Source organism: Mesoplodon mirus (assembly GCF_964341445.2).
Source record: "Mesoplodon mirus genome assembly, chromosome: 3".
In the NCBI taxonomy this organism is placed as follows: Eukaryota; Metazoa; Chordata; class Mammalia; order Artiodactyla; family Ziphiidae; genus Mesoplodon; species Mesoplodon mirus.
In genome coordinates this window covers 41,863,203-41,886,183 of record NC_138978.1, presented here as the reverse complement: position 1 = coordinate 41,886,183, position 22,981 = coordinate 41,863,203, and the positions used below count along the sequence as shown (strand labels likewise).

The window sequence follows — 22,981 nt, the reverse complement described above, 5'->3', positions numbered from 1 at the left end:
CTATGTGCCAGGCACTATGCCAGGAGCTGAGGGTATGGGAGTGCATAGTGATCTCGAGCTCAGGGACACACGAGACACAGAAGATTCTAGGAGGGCAAGGAAACCACCATTATCCAGCTCCAGACAGAAGCTGGGCTTGTCCCCATTTTACAGTCGAAGAAGTTGAGGCTGCCCCCTTGGCCCTCCTGAGAGGGCCAGCTCTTAGTCCTTTGCCTCTGGGAAGCTGGGGGAGCAATACAGACTCTCCGGAAAGGCGGGGGTATTAGGGTTGGGGGGGGTCCCCTCTCCCCGCCCCTTCTCCGCCCCGTGGCCGCAGCGTGGCCGGGCAGGGAGGGCCGGGGCGGAGTTCGCGTCGCCTGGGGGCGGGAGGGCGACGCGGGCTGGGCAGGCAGACGGGCGAGAGGACCGGCGCGGCCGGCGACGAGCTAAAGGAGGGGCCCGCCTGCTGGGGATGTGACCTCGCGGCCAGACCAGACTCGCGCTAGCCCACCCGGCGGACCCCGTGAGTGAGTGCCCCTCGCGCCCCGCCGTGCACACGGCCCAGCCTCGTTTCCACTTTCATTTCTCCGGCCGTCCCGGCGTGGCACCGTCCCGAGGCGACCTGTGCCCGAGCAGGCTGGCCACAGCCCTCGGTCCGGGTCCGAAGCTCTGAGCTGGAAAGTCGGGGCTGGGGTTGAGGCGAGTCGGTGGAGGAGGGCGTGTCTTCGGAGGCGGAAATTTCAGGCCTGCTCCTCTGGGTCCTACGACCCGTCTGTCCCGGCGGCTGGGCTGGGGAGGGAGGGGCGTCAGGGGTCCTGGGAGAGGCCGAGGAGTGGTCGTAGGTGGCCAAGCGCCGCGGGGAAGAGCAGGGAGTCCTCGCCTCTACTTTTCTCTTGGATCTCTGCCCTCAGCCCTCCCGCCTGCCCCCACCCCCAACACACCAACACACACACACACACACACACACACACCACACAACACACAACACGCACACACACAACACACACACCACCACACACACCAACACACACAACACACACACCAACACACACACACACACCCGCACTACTCGAGGCTGGATTCTGGTTTCAGACTGGGGCCAAGATCCTGGGCCAGGCCTGGGGGAGTGGCAGGTGTGGCTGAGCATCAGAAGCAGGCAGGGCCCCTCTGTGGTCTTCATTTGGGAAACCCAGATGCTCACCCAGGGAGCGAGCCATCACTAGCCACTTTAGGAGTGAAAGGACATCCAGAGTTAGGAAACGGGGGCCAAGAGGGGGAATGGCCATGGTTTGGAAGTTCAGGGAGGGGACAGAGATTCTGTGAGAGTTAGAAACTCAGTAAACGGATGGGAGTGGGAAGTGAAGACAGACAAGTGGCATGGATACAAGGGCATCTATCCATCCCCCCACCCCCAAGCTTTCATTTTCCTGGGGAAAGACCCAGGCCTTGAAATTCTGCAGCAGGAAGGTGGGACTCTAGCTCACTGGTTAGGACACCAAAGTTGCTGTGGGGTGTGGGGAAGGCTCAGTGTGCTGGGGGAACAGGAATTAGGTTGGTCTAGTTGATGGGAAGATGCTTCCCCTTTCCCTCCACTCCCCTCCTTTCCCCTTATCTCCACCAGACCAGCGACCAGCCAGTGCAGGAAAATGGCCCTTTACTAGTTGTCATGCCCCACCTTATCCCAGTGTCCAGTTCTGCCATTGGAGATCCCCTGCCTGTAACTTGCTGTGTGAATGCAGTCTCCTCAAGTCCCCTTACTGGGCCTCAGTTTCCCCATCCATACAAGAAGTGGGTTGGGCCAGTTGATTTCTCAGGGCTATTTCAACCCTATGATTCTTGATTTTGAGCTTTCCTTAAAGCCTGAGCATCTGCTATGTGCCAGGCCCTGACTGAGGCTGGGGGGTGGGGCTGGTGGGGGACCAAATGGCCAAAGAGTAACCTCCACCCAAGGACAAAGAGATCTGGGTTCAGTAGAGGGGCTGTGGGAGGAGGTAGCATTCAACCTGACAGTTAGAGTCAAGCCAAGGGACCAGTGTAAGAAAACACACAGAAGCAGGAGCTGGGGGCGTGTTCAGGGATCAGGAAGAAGCCCAGGGTTGTTTCTGTAGGGAAATGAGGCAGGAAAGCTAGGGTGAGGTGTTGAATGCCAGGGTGAGGGTCTGTTGGTAGCTGTCACTGAGGGGGGCTGTGCAAAGGTGGAGAGCCCAGGGACCCAACCTAATTGCAGTCTGAATGATTTTGGAAGCTCCTGCCCCAAGCAGAGTTTAGAATGCAGGCTGCAATTCAAGCATGGAAATCTCCTCTTGGATCCGGAAGTCCCACACTGAGGACTTCTTTGGGTGAGCAGTTGAGGGGTAGGGGATGGATGACCTGCCACACCTTTGAGGTTTTTTCAAGAGGACAAGATCCTGCTGGGAGACCTGCCCCTACTCTCCAAACTCCTCTCATTTTACTTGACTTCCCCTTCTTGGCCTGTGTGTTGTGTGTTTTAGACTTCTCCACTAGCTTGACTTGTCTGACATGATGACCCACACGTACCTTTGGTTACACCCAATTTTCACCTTGTTCCCACCCTCCCTTCCCCAAACCTGTCCCAGTATTTCTAGAGATGTGAGAAAGGAAAATACTCCAGTGTCAGCTCTGAGGTCAAGGCCAGGCTTTGTGGCTGTATTCAAGCCTCAGTCTAGGGTTAGAGTCCAGGACTCAAATTGACCAGGGTCAGGGCCAGGTCATAATTCAACCTCCAGCCAAAAAGCTCAGTGTTTAGCCTACACTCAGCCTTAGTGCTCAGTCTGGGGTCAGGATCAGTGCTCATGTGGCTAAATTCCAGTGGGTACTTGGCTCTGCATTTCCCAAGAGCTCACACATTCACAGGGGAGATGAGGTGACTACCCTGGAAGCCCCAGGAACTTGGCCTGTGAGTGACCGAGGAAGTTGCATGGCCCAATTCATGCCTGCTGTAGGGGTCACCCAGCAGTGGTGGATGAGACTAGAACCCAGGTCTCCAGCCTCAAAGACTGGGGCTCTTATCACCGTCCCCAGAGTCTGTTCGGAGACTGAGATCCTTCAATTCTAAGAGGCAAAGCAAATCCTTCTGAATTCTGGATGGGCCCAGCTGGGTGATTTGACTGCATTTTCCTACCTTCCAGTGCCGGGCACATAGTATGTGCTCTAGGAATGTCTACTGAATGTCAGGTGCAGTGGGAGGGGCCACCGGCTGTTCTGGTTTGTGTTTCAGGCTGGAGGAGGCTAGCTTGGGAGGAAGGATCTCCAGCCACTGCTGGAGGAAGTGGTGCCCTTCTAGACCTGCCACCTCCCCCTCCCTCCAGTGCCTGCAGCCACACTCAGAGGCCACCCAGCTGGCCATATGAGAGCTTTTTCCTTTCAGGGTAATAAAAGGAAAGTACATTTTTGGTAGAAAAGTCCCTCATGCTCCCTGGGAATCCCCGGTGGCCGGATGGACTGTGGGATATCTCAGAGGAAGCCGAGGGCGGGGGCTCTCCCCCTACCCCCAGGACAATGCAGGCCGGCTCTCCCACGCTTTACCAACTAGCCTATGGGATCCCCAGAGGTCATCTTGTGCAGGCCCCTGCCTCCTGCAGGGGCCTCTGCCTGCAGGAAGCCTCTGCGAGCTCTCTAATGGTTCACAGCAAGTCTGAGGAGCACCTGTCTGGAGCCCAGGCCCAGCCCTGTCTGAAACACAATGAAAGTGGAGAGGAAACTAAACAAGATGGGAGGGCTGTGGACGCTTGGCAGGGGGAGCTAGGGTATCTGGAAACAGGGCAGGATGCTGGACTGTGGGGATGAGGAGGATTTAGATTCCAGGCAGAGAATTCCAGGCCAAAAGCCGAGAGGTGGGAGGGAAATGATGTGTCAGGAAGTCAAGCCCATTTGGTAAGGACCTGACCACCATGCTCCCCCATGCCCTTGGCCCTGGCAGGGCATCCGCAGGGCCTGCCCCTGGACGCCTGGCCCTCGGCCCATCCTGGCCATGGCGCTGTGCCTGAAGCAGGTGTTCGCCAAGGACAAGACGTTCAGGCCGCGGAAGCGCTTCGAGCCGGGCACACAGCGCTTTGAGCTGTATAAGAAGGCGCAGGCGTCGCTCAAGTCGGGTCTGGACCTGCGCAGTGTGGTGAGGCTGCCACCGGGCGAGAACATCGACGACTGGATCGCCGTGCATGTGGTGGACTTCTTCAACCGCATCAACCTCATCTACGGCACCATGGCCGAGCGCTGCAGCGAGACCAGCTGCCCGGTCATGGCCGGCGGGCCCCGCTATGAGTACCGCTGGCAGGACGAGCGCCAGTACCGGCGGCCGGCCAAGCTCTCGGCGCCGCGCTACATGGCGTTGCTCATGGACTGGATTGAGGGCCTCATCAACGACGAGGATGTCTTTCCCACGCGCGTGGGTGAGTGCCGCCTGGCAGGCAGGTCAGGCCTGGCTAGGGAGGAAGGGAGCCAGCGGGGCCCATCGCGCAGATGAGGCATTTAGCTTGATACAGCCAAGAGGAAATGGAGGCTCAGGGAGATCGTGTCTGCTCAAGATCAGGCATCTTGAGCTAGGGCTGCCTGGCTCCCAGTTTGGGGCCTCTTTTTGTCTGAAGCTTGAGTGTCTCTCCAGGGAACACCCTGGCAAGACCACTATGATTCTCAAAACCTTCCAGAACAGGTGCCTCAAGGTGCTCCTAGCAGGTTGCCCTGCTTGGGCTGATCTGACTTGCTGCCTCCTGGGAGTCCCCTCTGACTCCTGGCCCCAGGAAAGGGAAGGGGGTGGGGCCCCATGGGGGCCAGACGGTATCTCCTCCTCAGTGGGCTCTAAAGGCAGAATTTTCCCTTGTCAAGCCCAATCCATGGAGCCTTTTCTTTTCTTAGCTGGGCAGCCTGGGCAGGTGAGGGTGGGGAGAGGAGATGAATGATGTCATCCTGCCCTGGCTTCCCCACCCAAGGGCAGCAAGACACGGTATTGGCTCAGGAGCTGAGCAGGCATGACCCTGTGTTCATCACAGCAGCCGCGCCCCACCTGGCCTCCTGTTCATCTGTGTTAAGGCTATGGGAATCAGAGATGGGTGGGGCAGGGTGGTCAGGCCCGGAGGGGAGAAGTCTGAATGCTGAGGGCCTTGAGTCACAAATCAGTGCCCACGCCCCTCCCCAGTCGGTGGCCTTCCATTTCCTGCACTATCATGTCCAACATGGGTATCTTCATTTCACATGAGAGGAAACAGGCTGAGAGAGGGACAGTGTACCGAATCAGGAGGGACTCAGAACCAGCTCAGGTCTCTTGAGGCCCAGGGCCCCACGTCTAGATGGACAGGACAAGTCTGAGGGACCTGGGCTGGGCCTGGAAGGGCTCACAGGGAGACAGGGCTCAGCCTCACCCGAGAGCAGTGAGGAGGGGGAAGGGCCTCATAGAGTGGGGTGAGTCAGTGTGGGCCTGCGTCTGACCGCTTGTTCCCTTCTAGCCTTCACCCCCAGGCCTGTGAGATCCCAGGTGCCTGTGCCTTAATCCTGGGATGGCTCTGCCACAGCAGAGAAGAGAGAGTAGCCACCAAGTTCTCCACCGTGAGCATGGGGGACTGTACAGAAATTGTGCCTTTTTCGCAGGTCCTGGACCTTGTCTCTGGCAGGGTCTGTGGCATTTATCTCTGAGGGGTGCTGCAGTGCAGTGCAAAGAGGGCTTGAATCCTGCCTCCAGTCTGTACTAATTAATAGTTGTGTGGCCTTGGGCAAGTGGTTCCACATTTATGCACCTCTGTTTTATCATATCTAGAATGGCTGCCATACCCATTATCATACCAGGCCAAAGGTGCAAAGGACCCAGCACAGGGCCTGGCTCACAGATGGAAGGTTCTTGTGAGTCTTATTGACTATTTGAAGGACTGAGAGATATATGAACTTGTTCATGAAGATTTAGTAATTCTCAGGATTGGCGTCTAGGGCCTGCTGTGTGAATGTTGCGAAGGGGAAGGAGTCGGTAGGGCTGGAGAGGCAAGTCAGGATCAGATCATGAAAGGCCTTGAGCAGGCGCCATGCTGGGAAGTTAGAACTCAATCCTGAAGGCCCATATTTTTAAAAATGGACCCCAGATATTGATGAACTCTCCTTGGAATTGCATCCAAGGGTGTTGTGTGCGAGCACCTACAGATGCACATGTTTCTGGGGAGAGTTTTGGCATAACTTCCATTATAGTCTAAGAAGGGTTGGTCAGTGACCCAACAAAGTAGCAGAGTCCTGTTCAGGGTGATGGGACAATCAGAAGATGGTTTGTATTTCAGCAGAGGAGAGGCACAGTGCTTCATTAAAAAGGGAAGTATGGGAGAAAGCAAACCTTGATCTCTGTTTCCCACAGGGAAGTGTGCTAGGGAAGAGGCCATCTTGGGCAAAGGCTGCCTGTGGGGGGGAGGGCAGGGTTGGGCAGAGTTTCATCATCAGATTGCTGATGCCCCATATCTGCCCATCCCGCCCCCTAGGAGTTCCCTTCCCCAAGAACTTCCAGCAGGTCTGCACCAAGATCCTGACCCGCCTCTTCCGCGTCTTTGTGCATGTCTACATCCACCACTTCGACAGCATTCTCAGCATGGGGGCCGAGGCGCACGTCAACACCTGTTACAAGCACTTCTATTACTTCATCCGCGAGTTCAGCCTGGTGGACCAGCGGGAGCTGGAGCCACTGGTGAGGCCAAGCCCCCACTGCCCTCCCCAACCAGAGCTAGCCTCTGAGTTTTCAGATCCAAAGGCTACCTGCTTTAAGAAAATCCAACATCCAAGTGGATATGTCAGGGGACCGCAATTCATTTAACAATGGATTTTGCACTTTAATAGCAACTTCATTCAAGTATCAGTTTACAAACACAGATCTGCAGCCTGGAGTTGGGAGGTGGTGGCAGCGGGAAGGGGCCAGGCTCAGGTAGAAGAGTAACCGGGCCCTGTGGTTTGGAAACGGGCTGCCTGGCAGGTTGAGCTCTGACTGACCCCTCCCCACCTTGTGTCTCTGCAGAGGGAGATGACAGAGCGGATCTGTCACTGAGCCCAGACCTGGACCTTGTTGCCCATCAGATGGACCATCTGAACACAGAGTGGCCAGGGAGGGGACCCTCAGAAGTCTGGTAGCAGAGGGACCTGAAGGCCCTGGGGCCCCTCCACACACCCAAAGCCCCTGGACTTCTGGTTCTCAGGAGTCTGCCCACATGTCCCCCTGACTGTGAGTGGAGTAGGGAAGAGCTTAAAGGTGGGCAGACAGGTAAAAAGGAGCAGCTAAACCCTTAGCATGAAGTCTAGTCTGCTCTGACACTTGACCCTTCCACGGTGGTTGCCAAGCCTGTTTGGGGAACGTGGATGTGGCTGAAGTGACGGCAAGAAAGATGCAAGAGCATGAGTAGCCTGTGTGTGAGTGGACATGGATGACATGTGTATATCGGTGTGTATGTGTATGATTTTGACTGTGGGGTGTGTCTGTGAGAGCTATGTGCCTTAGACTGTTCCTGGCACATAGTAGGTCCTCCATAAATGTTACGTAAATTGATGGATGGATGGAAGGGAGGAAGGAAGGAAGGAAGTAGGGATTAGGGCCATCGGACCATGACCACTTAGGAATGATGACGAGTCAGTCTCCCCATTTGGTGTGTCTGACTATGTGTGTAAGTGCACGAACTGTGGTTGTAGATGTAGCTCCATGTTTGAATCTTCCAGGCTACCATCTTCCATCAGCATGAGTTCTGGGGAGCTACTGATGGGGGGAGGTAGGAAGGGGGGCCCTGCCCTGACTAAAATCCTGGCCCACCATAGGTTCTGATTTGCTCAGCTAGAGATGCCCAGGAGCTGTCATTTCCCTCATCCCTCTGCCTCCAGGAGGCCTGATTATAGATAGCCTCATGGGCGTCAGGGGTGATTCTTCATATCCACAAAGATCCCCAGTCCTTAAATCAGGAATCATACTCCAATCTAGCTTCCTGAATCTCCAGATGTGGTTGTGAGGATCTGAAGCCCAGCACAAGATAATCTCCAACCCACAAAGCTAGTGAGCTTGAATTGGGAAGCTCCGGAGCCTTATCTCCCGCCTGGGACATTGAGGACCACATAGCTGTGAATGGACTCTTCCAGGCTTGGAGAGCCCCCATCCTGCAAGTACCCACCTCCTTCCCAACCATCCCTGAAACATTCCAGCTGGTTGGATCTCAGAGCATAGCTATCCACAGAGAAACTGGCATGTTCATTCAGCACTTATTACTCAGCACCGCCATGCCCAGCCCTGCGCCCAGACCCACAGGTGGGGAAACTGAGGCAGGGTCAAGGCCCTCCTCTCCTGGAGACTCCAGGCTGGGGGGCCAGGATGGAGAGCCAGAAGGAATCTGAGGATCATCCAGTCTCACTCACAGAATCATCCACGTACATGGGAGGAAACTGAAGCCAGAGGAGAGGCGGGAGAAACTGTCCAAGGCCTCCCAGCAAAGCTTTTGTGGAGCTGGAGCGGAAACCAGGGGTTCTGACTCCCACCCCTGGCCTGTGGATTGCTACACAGGGAAATGAGATGCACTCCAAAGGAGGGTTTGACAGCCCCTCTCCAGGATACAACTGTTCCTGCTTTGAGCAAGGATTTCTAGCCTGATGCCAGAGTGCCCCACCACCCCTGTGGTCTGCTGGGGTTGTCTGCTGAGCCAAACCTCCAAAATCATGCCCCTCTCCATGGCCCCGCAGCTGCCAGATCTCTGGGGAAGCAGATGGGGCTCCTGGGTCCAGCCAGCTGGACCTGGGACAGCTGCCTCCAGAGAAGTTCCCGAGGGAAGCACTGGCCCAGCAGCTTTGCCAGAAGCCCTGGTGTGAGGGGGGGTGGGGGGGCGGTGTCAAAAGATTCTGCCAAGGAGGACTGTGGATTGGAAGATGGAGTCTAGGCTATGGCCAGTGCTGATTACGCGGCAGGGGGCGGGGGATGTATTTTTTTGTGAAACAGAGGGAAATTTTATTGTTGTTATTTTTGGTAAAATAAAGGAGGCAAACTAAAGGCCCTGGTGGGAAGCTGTGGTCTGGGTGCCACATGGCTCCTGGGCAGGCTGTAGAAGGAACTGGGCCAGAATGGGGCAGGGAGGGCTTTTTGTCCTGAGGTCCTGGGCCATGTGGAGGGCTGGCTGATGTGGTCATGTCTGGCCCAGCTCTCCAGGGTGGAGTCACCAAAGTTTTCCCAGGGCTCTGAGAATCCTAGACCCAGAATTCCTGGGCTAGGCTGGGAACCTCAGAGTGGGGAGGGCTGGCCCTTGCCTTCGGGGAACTCAGTCTCTTGGGAAAGTCTTTCCTTGTTTCAGCTCAGGTCACCTGGCACTGGCTACTCTCACTCCACCCTCTTAATCTGGGTGGTTTATTGGAGCTAATGGGTTAAGGTACAGGGCAGAAATACAGCCCTAACTGTAATCACAGCAGAGGAAATGCTTCTCAAAAGAAGGCTGTCTGTCAGGTGCTGGCTAGAGCTCCAAGTGGTGGCAAGACATGGGGCTGACTCCTGAGCTTCTTCCCCAGGAGACACATGACGCTCTTAGCTCAGGTCTTGCCGTCAGTCCACTGCCCCTTACCCTCAACTGCCCAGCCAAGAGTTGAAAACCAGCTTGGTTCTTAAGAGTCAGCAAAGGCCCACCTAGAGCTCTTCCTTCTACCTGAGAAGGAGTCAGCCTGGCTTTGTGCAGTGCCTCTCCTGGGAGACAGAGACCTGGGTTCCAGTCCCAGCCCAGCCCCCAAGGTACTCTGGCATGTACTTCATGATCAGGTGTGGGAGTGAGGGACTTACGGATCTCTAAGCTCCTTCATTACAGTCTGTGGATCATTCACAATAATAACTAATACTATGTGTTAGGTACAGCTCTAGATGCTTGACATATAATAATAGCTTGTTGAATCGTTCTTTGGCTAGTTGCCTAGCTCCCTTCCTGGTGCCCGGTATCCCTCCCTTCATTGCTGTAGGATCTGTAAGGCCTGCACTCTGCAGCCCCTTCTTCTGGCTTACCAGAGGAGGCCCCAGTCCAGCATTCTAAAAGGTGGCTCTGCTTGCATACCTCCTATGACAGGTCACGCACTACCTCCTCAAGCTGGACAGCTTAGACTCTTAGAAACTTCAGGCTCTGGGATCATAGTTGTTCTGGAATACACCATATGAGCATAGACTTATATCAGAACTGTGTGGCCAAGGCCTGCACCTTACATGAGAATGTCTGAATACATCAGGAAGCCCTCACAAAACTTCTTTGAGAAATTCAGAGAGGGATGCTTGGAGAAGAGAGAGAAAGGAGAAGATAAAAGAGAGAGCTGGGCTTCCCTGATGGCGCAGTGGTTGAGAGTCCGCCTGCCAATGCAGGGGACACGGGTTTGTGCCCCCGTCCGGGAAGATGCCACATGCCGCGGAGCGGCTGGGCCCGTGAGCCATGGCTGCTGAGCCTGCGCGTCCATAGCCTGTGCTCCGCAACGGGAGAGGCCACAACAGTGAGAGGCCCGCGTACCAAAAAAAAAAAAAAAAGAGAGAGAGAGCTGAGGCCTCAGCTACACAGAGAAAAGAGCCCCCCATAGGGCAAAACTTGGCAGGACAGGATCCTTGGAGAGGCAATGTATTGAAGGTAGAGGGATAGTTTGGCTCGCTTCCTCATTCCCTGCTCCAAATATTCTTATGGATCTTGAGCCAACAGGAAAACAGCCGTCTGCAGCCTAGCTGCCCAGCCATTCTCCCCACCTTGGAGCAGAGCATTCACCTGCTGAGTAAAAGATGCCCCACCACCCTTGGCCCCCAGGAACACTGCAGCCTCTTGGAAGTTTCCTGCTGCCACTCCCACTGCCCCACCATCAGGAGCTGTGTGGAGTGTGTGGTGAAGGGAGCCACAGGCATGGCTGGAGCTCCATCTGATTTGGGGAGCCCTTCCTTAAGCTGTTCCTCCTCTGAGCCCCCCAGAGCCCTCATCTCTGCTGTTAACTGAACTTGGTTGCCATGCAGGGAACACAGCAATTTTGAGAACCTGGGTTGGAACACAGACCTGAGTGACTGAGGATCATCTAGCTATTGAGACATTTAGGGAACAGAGATGGGAAGAGGCCAGCGCGGCCTCTTTGGATTTGAAGCTTGGATGGGCCTGGAAGGTGATGGTGGGAGAGGTCAACTTACACAGGGGCTTTCAGGTTGAACTGAGAGATTCTGGAAGTGACTTACTTAATACAGAAGCTTGGGAGAACCCGCCCTGCCTCCAGCCGTCACCCAGACTGGGAAATCTAGCAAAGCCTTGAATGTTCCCTATTGTTCCAGACCTCCAGACCTCCTTCCATCATACAGATGAGAAGACTGAGCCCAGAAGGGGAAAGGGAACGAACATGTGTCGAGTGGATGACGGGAAGGAAGTCCAAGAGGCTCTTTCACGAGCATTGCTCGCCAGACCCTCACAGCAATCCTGAGACAGGCAGGGAATGGATGTTTACTTCCATTTCACAACGGAGCAAACACACTCAGTTAGGGCCTACCTTAACCCCAAGGCAGCACTCTCACTCCCTCATCACACTTGCAGCCTGGGGGAAGGTCGGGGGTTGGTTGAAATATTAATTTATTTGCAGGTAGTTTTCTGCAAGAAATGAACTTTTAACGTTTTTTATTTTAAACCACCATTACCTACTGGGGGTAATACTTTACTCAAGGAGAAACTCTCACGGTGAAATTACAGGCACGCAAACCTTTTAAGAAATTTTACAGAATTCGTTCTCGTTTTTAAAAAGACTGGCAGCATTTCCCCATATGTAAAAGGGATTTTAAAAATTCCTTCCCGGCATGCAGAAGCGCTCGGTAAATATAATTATACCTGCTGCTGCCGTGCCTCCTCCCTTCTTGCGCTTCCCGGGTTTCCCGACCTCCACTCGGGAAAGGCACTGCCAGAAGGAGCTAAGCCCCGCCCCTTATCCCAGCAACCTCCCCGCCCTTCACCCGTCACGCCTGCGCAGTTTGCTTAGCCCACACTCGCTGGGCGTAGCCATCAGGGCGCAGGCGCAGCTCCTCCCTACACGCCGTCGGGCCCACCCCTCGGGGCTAGTATATCTTCTTCCGTGTTCTTGGCTGAGCGAGTTGCTGCCTGGGTGTGCGTGAAAGGCTCTCCCGGGAGTCAGCTGAGGTAAGATCCAGACAGCGAGGTTTCCCTGCCAGTGAAATGGTGCGGGGAGGGTGGTGGATTTGTGAATGAGTCGTGTGCCTGGGACGGAGCAGTCGGGGCTTTCAGAACGGCCCGAGGTCACGACCGGATTCTGCTGCGGGGGGCGGGGGCAGCTGAAGGGGACGCTTCTTTAGGGCTCTCCTTTGGCAGCGCTCCGTTTGGGACGAGCTCTGGGTGCAGCGTGTGTTTCCGGTCCGGGCTCAGCCTGTGCCTAGGGTCGGGGCTTGGGTTGTGACAGGTGTCTGAGGTCGGAGCTCATCCTGGGGCCAGCTTGAGACTCAGTCCCTATCAGGCTATATGGCTGGGCTCAGGGCTCAGGCAGTCCAACGTCATGAATAGTTTTTCATGTGAGGAATTTATCATATCTGTGTACTCCATTATTTTAAAGTTAGATGTTTTCATTTAAAAGCTCCTGACATAGGTGGGTCGCTGTACAGTGAGGAGAGAGAATAGTGTCAGGTACCGTCTCTCTCCTTAGGGAGTTTCCAGGCTACCTGTCAGATGGTCAGTAGCAGATCAGAGGCCATCGCTGGTGACAGGATTGAAGTGTTGGAAGTGCTTGAGTTTGGGTCAGGCAGTCCTGGGTTCAGATCTCACCTCTGCCACTTCCTAGCTGTGTGTTCTCGGGAAAGTCTCCTCTCAGAGCTTTGGTTTCTCCTGTATTAAAAGAGCTTAGGAGGGTCATTGTGAAGGTTGAATGGGATTACATGAGTCACCTTGTATGGCACCTGTCATGAATTGGGTGCTGAATATTTGACGCATGAAATGGGTGTGATATCTAGGAATTAGGTCATTTTGGACTAGGGTACTTTAGAGAGGCCTTGGGGGAAGAGTTAAGGTGACTTAGGTCTTGAAGCCTCAGTGGGATTTATAGGTGGAACTGACCTTGCAGGTTGGGTCAGTGCTTACTGACCAGTGCCCATGTGCCCAGCACTGTGCTGGGCATTTCATATATATTGTTTCACTAGATCCTCAGCCTCTGACCAAGTGCTTTCAGCCCCACTGTACTTAGCTTCAGCCCCTGTAAAGAAGGCTTGGCAGGAAGTGATGTTAAGAGGAGATCCAGGGTTGGTTGTTTATGTGGAGCTGGGCCAGGTGGAGACTTTGGTACTCCCTCCCCAACTTCTCCCACATCAGCTCTTCCTGTTCTGTGATCCATAGGGTTAATTGGGGTTTTGACTTTGTCTGGAAGTCCTGTTATGCTAGCAGATTTTGACGGTTAATGGGCCTGGCAAGGGAACACCTCTTAAATTCAGATTACATGAAGCTGAACCTGGGCAGAGAGAAGCTCTGTGAACAGGAGCTGTTGGATTCCGGAACATACTTATGAAGCTTCCCATAGTAATCTAGTAATTTGGTTCCTTTTGCATCCTTTTCATGGGTGCCCATGTGATCTTCCTGAGACAGTGTTCTCATCATGTTATATCTCTGCTCAGAAACCTTGGTGGGCCTCATTGCCTGCCATATAGACGCTGGACTCTTCAGCCTCGTGGATGAGTCCCTCCATAATCTGTTCCCAAATCTCTCTCCTGCCCTGTTTCCCTTTGTTCTCCCAAACCTGCACCCTGTGGCCCAGGCAAAATAAACTAGTTTGTTGTTTTTTTTTTTCTCAAGTACTCCCTGCATGTTCCTTTGCCTATATTCCGTCTTCCTGAGGTTCCCACCTCCCCATCTTTCAAGGCCTGTGTCTCATGTAGCTTGTCATTGAAGCTTCGGTGGTCTCCCCTACTGGATTAGTTGCCCCCTTCCCATCTTCCATAGCAGAGGCTACACCTCAAATATAGCTCTTATTACAGTCTGCTTTGGGATGTGTCACCCCATATGTACTTTGACTACATTGGTGGAAAGGGATCATGTCTGTTTCATACCTCCTCTGCCTAGCACATAGTAGGCCTCTGCAGTGTGTTCAGTCAAATGAGTCAGTGACATTTTTTATTTACTCGCTTTGGTCTTTGTTTTATGAGCTTTCATGTTCAGAGTGGGCCTTTATGTTCTTCCTTCTCTTTGTGCCTAAGGAGGGCCCTAGTTTAGATTGATGGTGCCCTAATTGATGCCTAATCCACAGGCATCAAAGGTAAGAAAGTGCAGGAATTCTGCACAAGGCAGGATTCTTCATTGCTGCTATTGTTTTCAGGCTCTTGTCTTGCCTTTGCTGTGAGTTTTGTTGGCAGGGAGGTGGTGCTCTGTTCAGGAACCTGCACTGAATGTGTTATAGTTCACACAGGGGAAGGTGCACAGGTGGTTTACTAATCAATTGTCCTGGCCTTGCCTTGGTCTCGGCCCCTCTCTTCTGGGAACCAGCAGCTACAATTTTTCCTTGCCAACAGCTTCAGCATCTGGAACAGAAGGCTCTTTGTTGATCATAGAAAAATATACCTCGTTGAAGGTAGAAGGAGCTTGGGATCCGTCTGGTTCTACTTCAGTTTTACAGATGGGGAGAGGCCCACAGAGGGGAAAGGACTTGATCAAGATTGGACAAGACATCAGTCAGTGGTGGAGATAGTACTAGAAGTGAAAAGTCCTGACTCTTGTTTTTTCCAGTCTACTACATTATAATAAAATTCTAACATTTATTGAGTACTTACTATGCAGCAGATACTGTTTTAAGCGCTTTTTATGTAACATCTCAAAACTCTATATTTTACAGACTTAGAAACTGAGACAGAAATCATTCAGATCTATTTTCGGGTTCCCCAACTCTGCTTTTTAATATGGTTTTAATGACTGTCATCTCCTAACCAGTGGGGTGGAACAGTTCTCCAAGGTCACCCTACCTCCATGAGTGAGAGACGTCCTCCCAGCCACGTCTCCCTGTACCCTGAAGAGATGTCTTGAGAGGAGTCCAGAGTGTGTTGAAAGAAAGGATGAAAGAATGAAGCAAACCAACATGAGTATTGGTAGCTCTTAGTTTAGGAATATTAGTATACTTTAAAAATTGCATGTTGATCAAGTCAGGCAGTGAAAGCAGAATTTTAGAGTAAACTGACTCCAGGATCTTTCTGTAAAGATGCACAGTCAATAGTGGCAAGATTCAGTTTAATAAACGCATGTTGAGCTCTTGCTATGTACAAGACCCAGGTATTGAGAAATATACACAGAGGAGAACAACACATTTCCTGCCCTCCTATAAGTAGTTCTCTTTTTTTTCCAATGCACATTCATTTTTTTTATTAGTTATCTATTTTATACTTATTAGTGTATATATGTCAATCCCAATCTCCCAATTCATCCCACCACCACCACCCCCAGTAATTCTCTTCTTAGAGCCTTCTCCCTCCAGTGTTGTTGGCAAGATAGGTAAGTACATAAATAACTGAAATCAGACTGACTATCGTAAACGTAGTAAAGAATGTAAACAAAGTGGGAGTTTGGGAAAAGGAGAAATCAATCCCAACACAACCGAAGAGGGTCTAGAAAGGATTCCTGAAGGTATGTTGGGCCTTAGAGGAGGTTCACTGTGAGAAAGAACAGCTCGAGCAGGGGTCTAGAGGTGTGTGTGTGTGTGTGTGTGTGTGTGTGTGTGTGTGTGTGTGTGTGTGTGTTGGGGAAGAGGAATGGAGTTGGTGAGGAAGGGAAATAGCTGAAATGATTGATTGTGGCCAAAACGTAGAGAGGGGTATGGGAAGAATAACGCTAACATTTATCCAGTCTCTACTCTGCTTTGTGGCCAAGAGTATATTAGATGCACTATAATTTATTTAATCCTCAGAATCCTGTAACAAGGAGATATTTAGCCCCAAGTTAAAGATGAAGAAACTGGACCTCAGAAAGATTAAAGTGATTTGCCCAAGGTCATATAGCTAGTAAGTGACAGAGCTTGGTCCAGACCTATGAGTGTTGGGTTCAAAGATCCATGTTCTTTTCATTATGCTGCAAGGCTCTAAATGCCATGACTGGGGCTCTGTTTATTCTGGCTGCAGAATGGAGGCTAGTCTGGGGCAAAGGAAGTCTGAGAATGGGGACATCAACAAGGAAGCTGTTGGAATAGTTCAGTCCAGGCTTAAACTGTGAGCCACTGACTCAGTATGGTAGTTGCCTGGTCTAGGTCTGCTTGATTGGTTTACTATGTGAGCATTTTGTCAGCTCCTGTAGTACCATTAATCAGTTCATTGCCATCTCAACTACTAGAATCTTAGAATCAGTCTACAGAGGCTGCTGGCGCCTTGGTATTTCAGGCACAGGTTCTAATGTGAGTTTAACAGTTCATTACAACAGTGCCTGGGGAGGGAGCCCATTTGGCACATACTGTTCCTTCATTTTCTCACCCTCACATTCAACAAGAATCTATAATGGAGGAAAGAGGACTCCACTTGCAGTCAAGAGGGGCATTCAAGTCCTGGTTGTGCTCATTAGCATCTGTGAATCCTCACATCTTAGCTTCTTTCTCTGGAATATGGGGGGTATTTTTGGTTCACATCTGAGATCCCTTCTCTTGCTGATGTCATGTGTTGCTTTGTTCTTCCTGGCTTGGGGCAGTATAAGGAAGTAGCTGAGAATACGAACTTGGATTCAGAGGGGCTAAGGTTTAAATTCCAGCCTGTCACCCTTCTTACAGGGAGACAGTAAGTTAGTAGACTCTACGTTGAACTGCCTGGGTTTGAGTCCTGGCCCTGACACTTGCTAGCTGTGTGACTTGGGCAAGTTATATAACCTTCCTGGGTCTCAGTTTCTTCACCTGTAAAATGGGGCTACATATATAACCTACCTTATGGGGTTGTTATGAGGATTGAGATAGCTTATGTTAAACACTTAGCACAGTGCCTGGCACATAGTAGGTGCTCAGTGGATGTTAGCTTTAATAGTAATACTATTTTAAAAATTATTATTAATATCCAGTTAGGTATTATTTTTATAGAAAATATATTTTTAGGGCCATTTTCCCTACTATCTTACTCTGACATTGTTGCCTTCTCTTTCTTTCCATTGTCTCTTCAGGAAAATTTGAAATACAGCCATACCCCATTTTATTGCACTTCGCAATTATCACATCTTTTACAAATTGAAGGTTTGTGGCAACCCTGCATTGTCAGATGATGGTTAACATTTTTTAGCAATATTTTTAAATTAAGGTATGTACATTGGGTTTTTTAGACATAATGCTATTGTGTACTTAATAGACTACTGTATAGGGTAGATATCACTCTTATACGCACCAAGAAACCGAAAAATTTGTGTGACTTGCTTTTTTGCTATAATTGTTTTATTACAGTGGTCTGGAACTGAAGCTGCAGTATCTCTGAGGTATGCCTATACTAGGTTGTTCCATTACAGAACTGCAAAACATGACATGACAGAAAGTGCCTATAGAAAAAAGGGTCAGTTAAAAGTCAGTGGCGGGCTTCCCTGGTGGTGCAGTGGTTGAGAGTCCGCCTGCCGATGCAGGGGACACGGGTTTGTGCCCCCGTCCGGGAAGATCCCACATGCCGCGGAGCGGCTGGGCCCGTGAGCCACGGCCGCTGAGCCTGCGCATCCGGAGCCTGTGCTCTGCAACAAGAGAGTCCACAACAGTGAGAGGCCCGCATACCACAAAAAATAAATAAATAAAAGGGGAAAAAGTCAGTGGCTTATTAGAAAATCTTACCCAACTTGTGTTTTCACCCACCTAGTCTCCACAGCAAACAGGAACAGAGCAACATATTCATTTCCTTTTGCACAGCCTTCAACAAAAGTGCTCAGCGGGAATTCCCTGGTGGTCCAGTGGTTAGGACTCTGTGTTCTCACTGCCGAGAGCCCAGGTTCAATCCCTGGTCCGGGAACTAAGATCCCACAAGCCACACACAGTGCGGCCAAAGAAAAAAAGGTTTTCAGCAAAACCCCTCCAATTCACTAGTCAAAAAGTACAATAACAGTATCTTTGGAAAAGTGGTGCCTAATTTGGTTCTTCTTTCTCTTTAGCTTTAGCCCCTCTGGCCTTAACTTAAGCTATTTCTTCTTGTTCCATTTTCCATGAGTATGGAAAAGTTCCCTCTGATTATAAAGGGCGGATGAAATCAAGATTTTCTCATGAGGACCTTTTGTAGACTTAAAGCCAGAATCGAGTTGGGCCTCATCTTCGGCAGGCTAAACAGCCTTGGTTTCTTTGACTTCACTCTTAAAACCTATTTTCCATTGCTTGGATCACATTGGTCATGCTTCTTTTCTTTTTCTTAGGTCTTTCTACGTCTTGGCAGTGACCCAGACTGTGCTTAGCTGCTAATAAGAGCCCAACTAAAACAGTTTAAGGGAGGAATAATTTCAAGTGTTTTCATTCATTCATTAACATTTATTGGATGTTTCCCCCATGTCAGGCACAGTGCTAGGTGTAGGGGACCCAAAGATAAATCAGACACAGTCTCTGCCCTGTTGCTAGCTCACAGCCTAGGGGGAGATGTGCAGTAAAATGTTACAGGTGCTATGATTGAGTTATGCACAAGTGTGGGAAGCTGGAAATTGTTTAGGGTAGTTAGGTAGATACTGTTCATTTTGCCTGGGCTATAGGTGAGGACTTCTATAGAGGAGTAGTAAGGTATAATGCAGGAGGGGTGGGTCAGGGCAAGATTGTGGAGGCCCTGAGTGACAGCACAGGAGCTTGGTCATTCCAGAGGCAGTAGACCCCCATTAGACGTGTTGGAGCAAGGAAGTACCAGGCTCAAATCTGGCGTTTTGTACCAAGGACAGAGATACCACAAGCTTATCTGTCCTATCTGCCCACCGCTGATGTTTTATGGGGGAACCCTTGTTTGTATACTTGGTTTTTTTTTTTTTGCTCTAAAACTTCTATAGAGAGACTAGTTCTTGACCTCTGAAAAAAGTTCATTCTCTGTACGGCAGGAAATTCATGAATAATTGAGAGAGAGTTGGGTGCCTGGCCTATTTAAGACCTAGTGGCAGGCCAGTCTGTGAGGTTTGGTCTGGCCGCATTCACCCTTTCCCAGCCCTATACGAGGAAGAGGTGCAGGAATGAGGAGAGGGTTCCAGGGCTCATATGGGTATTTGGTAAGGAATGCTAAGGAGATTCAGGTAGTGTGAGAGTCAGAAGTTCTTTCTGAGGAGGAAAGGAGGCCCAGTGGAATTTGGAATGGTGTCAGAAGGAATCGGGGCAAACCAGGCACTTAGAATCCTGGGTCCTGTGTCTGAAAACCTCCAAATTCTATCCCTGCCTTTGTACTTTGCTCTCAGTTCATTCTCTCCTGCTGCCCAGTTGTGGTTTACAGAGTGTCTGGATTGCTTTCCAGGGTCACAGCTGATCTGGGGAAGCCATATCCCAAGCTAGAGTAATAATTACTATTTATCGAGTGCCTATTATAAACCAGGCACTATGCCATGAACTTGATACACATTAGCTCATTTAATTCTCACAAAATCCCTGTCATGTAGGTATTACTGCCCCCATTTTATAGATGATGACAGTGAAGCACAGAGAGGTTAAATATTATGTCCAAGGCTACCGCATTAGGATATGGTAAGGCCAGACTCTGAATCTAGGCCTCAAAAGCCCATGCATTTTCTACCTCCCCAGCCCTAGAGTGGCTCCAAACAGCAAAATAACAAAAGTCCACAGAGGAATTGTGAAGGTTGTTTTTACTGTAGGCCTACTAGAGGTGTGTGTGTGTATAGAGGAATGGAGTTGGTGAGGAAAAGAAATAAGCTGGGTTGGCGCACTATGGCCTACAGGCCATATCTGGTTCACCACCTGTTTTTGTCTGGACTGCAAGCCATTTGCATTTTTAAATGGCTGGGGGAAATTCAAGAGAAATTAATATTCTGTGACACAAAAATCATATGAAATTAAAATTTCAGCATCCATAAATAAAGTTTTATTGAAATATAGCCACAATCACTCATTTTCATATCATCTCTGGCTGCTTTCACTCTTCAAAGGCAAAATTGAGTAGTTGTGACAGAGACCATGTGACACACAAAGTATAAGATATGGACTGTCTGGCCCTTTACAGAAAACAAATTGCCGACCTTCACTATAGGCAACAAGAAGGGACCAAGGGGTTTAAACCTGTGGCAAGACTGAAGGCAAAGGGTTAAAGTCAAGGTGTTCAAGTTTGTCCCTGGAAGCATTGTGGCCATAGGGAGAGGGAACGCAACCTGAGCTTCTTTGGGCCCTGGAAATAGTTTCATTGGGCCACAGAGATTTGTCTGGGAATAAAAAGCACAATATGAAGGATAATTCTACGTGCTAACATTCTCTTTTGAACAATAAAGAAATATTTTGTGGATGAAGTAATTCATTCAGATATTTACTGGAGCCCTTTTTTGTGCCAGATACTACATTAGGTGCTGGAAATACAAAGATGAAAAAGACATGTCCTTGCCTTTGAGGAGGTTATGGCCTCATGGGAGAGCCACATGTGCATGAGTATAGCCAACTCTAAGCATTACAATAGTATTTAGATGTGGTTTCAATTAAATGCAGAATAAAGTAGAAAAAAGAGGGACTATTCCTGTAATTTGTGGGACTACTTTCAGTAATTTGTGATAGGCCTGGAAGGATGAATAGGTGTTCTTTGCAAGGAACTGTATACCAGGCTGAGGGAGAGCCTGCCAATGGGAATATATAGAGTTTATGAGGTTGGAGGAGAAAGCAACATTAGAAATGATTTAAAGGTTCTGTGGCTGGGTGACTGGCAGAATGATATAATCTGATAGAGAAGAAGAGGAAGGAGGTGGTAGATGGGGGTTGGGGATAAGTCCAGTTTGGGACATGTGATTTGAGGTAATGGTGAAACACATCTGGCTTCCAGGGCCTAGAATTCGGATTTAAACTACATTTTTAGAGCTTTTCCATTGGGAAAAGGGGAAGTACATATTCATTAAGTAGAGAAATTGACAAATCAACTTTGACACATGGTAACTAGAGCCATGAGATTAAAAATAGCAGTGGACATACAGAAAATGAAGTCATCATATGGAAAACTAGCAATAGTTATACATTTGACATAAAACCTTGTTCTTGTTCATGCCACCTGCTGCTCTCAGCATCTACTTTACGTTTCTGACTCTGGTGCCTCCTGCCTGTGAGTCTTGGACCTAACCACTAGGAGATGAAGACAGAGCTCATTCATCTCTAAAAAAGTGGGCAACAGAAAAGTGGCAGCTTTTACCTTCCGTGTGAGTCTCCTCAGCGAACAGAGGTGCCCATATCTGTCATTCAGGTCCAGTTACATCTTTTTGATTCTGGAATCTCACAATGGAAGCATAATCCAAAAACTTTTACCCAGACCCTTGTTAAATCTTCAAATGCTTTGTGTCAGCATTTTAAATGCTCCAATTTTAAAGAGTGGGGAAATCTGTGATTGCCTTGTGATTACTTACTTACTGGTGTGACACATAGATTTGGGGAACACAAGTTGATCTTTATCTTCTCTGGTCATTTTTTTAAAGTCAGCATTTTTACCTCCTTTCTGTTTCTCCTTTCTGAAGATTTTCATGCCAGGTATAATGAAGCAGAGGCCAGTGGAAAACTGAAGAATGTCTGCTGTGTACAGAGGCCATTGAAACACTTCCTGCAGCTGGAAGACAGCAGCCGCCTGACAGGAGCATTATTGCATTTGGAATTTCAAGTTTACAGAGGGTCTGCTTCGCATAGTTGGGCAGACCTATAGGTAAGATTGGATGCACATTTTATTTAACCTTTTAGATTGCATCAGGTTGAAATTGCAGGTTCCCCCACTATCTGAAAGTAGAGTGTTCCCATGAAACCTTTCTTAAGCAGAAATGGTGTAAGGCAATTATCTTAGGACACATCTCGCTAACGGATGCACAAAATAAATGGAGGTCAAGCACAGATGCTCACAGACACAGTTCCAAGCTCTGTCAGCTTGATGCTGAGTGTAGTTCCTGGGGAAGGAGCTTGGCAGTGCCACTCTCACTGCTCATGGTGCATGGTTCCTCTGTAATGTTCACTGGAAGACAAATGCTGAACCCTATTTTCACTTTTCACCCTTTCTCGTAAATATGAAAATCCTCTTAGTATGTCTTGAAAACAGGTACATACTAATGTAGGTCTTTCATAAAAGCAAAGTGGTGTGAAGCAAGCTTTCCAAAAGTTGGGAGACCTGTGTCTGATATTTCCAGAGGAAGGGGTAAGTCAGAGACTCCAGTGTTCAGTTGGGCAGCTAGGATTAGCTGGGCTTTCTGGCATGCCTAAGACAGTTACTCAGTAGGGTGGAGCACATTTCTACCAGAATAAACTGGCAGAGTGGGTCATAAGGAAAACTATGCAGTAAGGAAAACATATTTATTCCCTTTTAATTATAAAGGTAAAATGACTGTATCATAACAAAACAAAATCAAATACAACAGAAGTATCAAAAGTAAAATTCTGTACCCACTCAATTTCATTCTCCCAAAGTAACTGTTACTAATAATGGCTTGAGATGTATCTTTCCAGGGTTTAAAAATTTGTGACATATCTGAGGACATTTTGAAGTGTTCTGTATGACACACTATCCTGAGGTCTCACCATGCCTGGTCGGTTATAAACAATGCCTCATTTGTAGATTGTTTCAGATGAGGGCTAGGTGAGAATGGCTTTAGCCTCTTCTGAGAGTTTTCAGACTTTGCTGCTATGTCACCCTCCTTCAACTGAAGCTTTCCAGGGGCACAGTCTTCCCCTGCTCCCCATCCCCAGCCAGCTTCCCTTCCTGAATTCTCTCCTTTGATGGTACTACTGCTCTTACAGTTACCTGATTTTGGTTAATAAACATATATCGAGGTCCGCCTGTGTGCCTGGTTCCATACAAGGCAGTGGGGATAGAGAGGAATTAGACTCCGTGCCTTCCCTTCAAGGAGGATAGTGGTCTTGGACTCCTCCACCATCTCCAGTCATTGGGCAGGACCAGGACCAGCTTTGC

General features: G+C 49.8%; 2 protein-coding genes across 9 annotated transcripts in view; both read left to right on the top strand.

The window, feature by feature from the left end:
- The first annotated feature begins 414 nt into the window (after positions 1-414).
- MOB3C (MOB kinase activator 3C) lies at positions 415-8,784 on the top strand. Of its 3 annotated transcripts, none has more exons than XM_082615892.1 (4): positions 415-502; positions 3,920-4,388; positions 6,447-6,649; positions 7,922-8,784. In XM_082615892.1, the coding sequence occupies exons 2-4, from the start codon at positions 3,971-3,973 to the stop codon at positions 7,955-7,957; spliced, it is 657 nt and encodes a 218-aa protein (XP_082472018.1). In that variant the 5' UTR covers positions 415-502; positions 3,920-3,970; the 3' UTR covers positions 7,958-8,784. The 3 variants fall into 3 exon arrangements, with proteins under 3 accessions (XP_082472018.1, XP_082472020.1, XP_082472019.1); XM_082615894.1 differs by having other exon boundaries at positions 6,974-8,784; XM_082615893.1 differs by having other exon boundaries at positions 428-506.
- Positions 423-22,981, top strand: part of MKNK1 (MAPK interacting serine/threonine kinase 1) — a 53,994-nt gene continuing 31,435 nt past the window's right edge. For 2 of the 6 annotated variants that reach the window (XM_082615890.1, XM_082615886.1), the window contains exons 1-2: positions 11,987-12,095; positions 21,549-21,730. The gene's annotated coding sequence lies outside the window, so the exon portion shown is untranslated. Of the gene's footprint in view, positions 507-11,985; positions 12,096-17,179; positions 17,204-21,548; positions 21,731-22,981 lie in introns of those variants that run through there. The other 4 variants (XM_082615887.1, XM_082615888.1, XM_082615891.1 and 1 more) reach the window with 4 other exon arrangements.

Coding starts and splice junctions, on each gene's coding strand:
- MOB3C (XM_082615892.1), top strand. CDS start 3,971: ATGGCGCTGTGCCTGAAGCAGGTGTTCGCCAAGGACAAGACGTTCAGG. Junction 4,389..6,446: donor TGTCTTTCCCACGCGCGTGG/GTGAGTGCCGCC, acceptor CCCGCCCCCTAG/GAGTTCCCTTCCCCAAGAAC. Junction 6,650..7,921: donor AGCGGGAGCTGGAGCCACTG/GTGAGGCCAAGC, acceptor ACTCCAATCTAG/CTTCCTGAATCTCCAGATGT.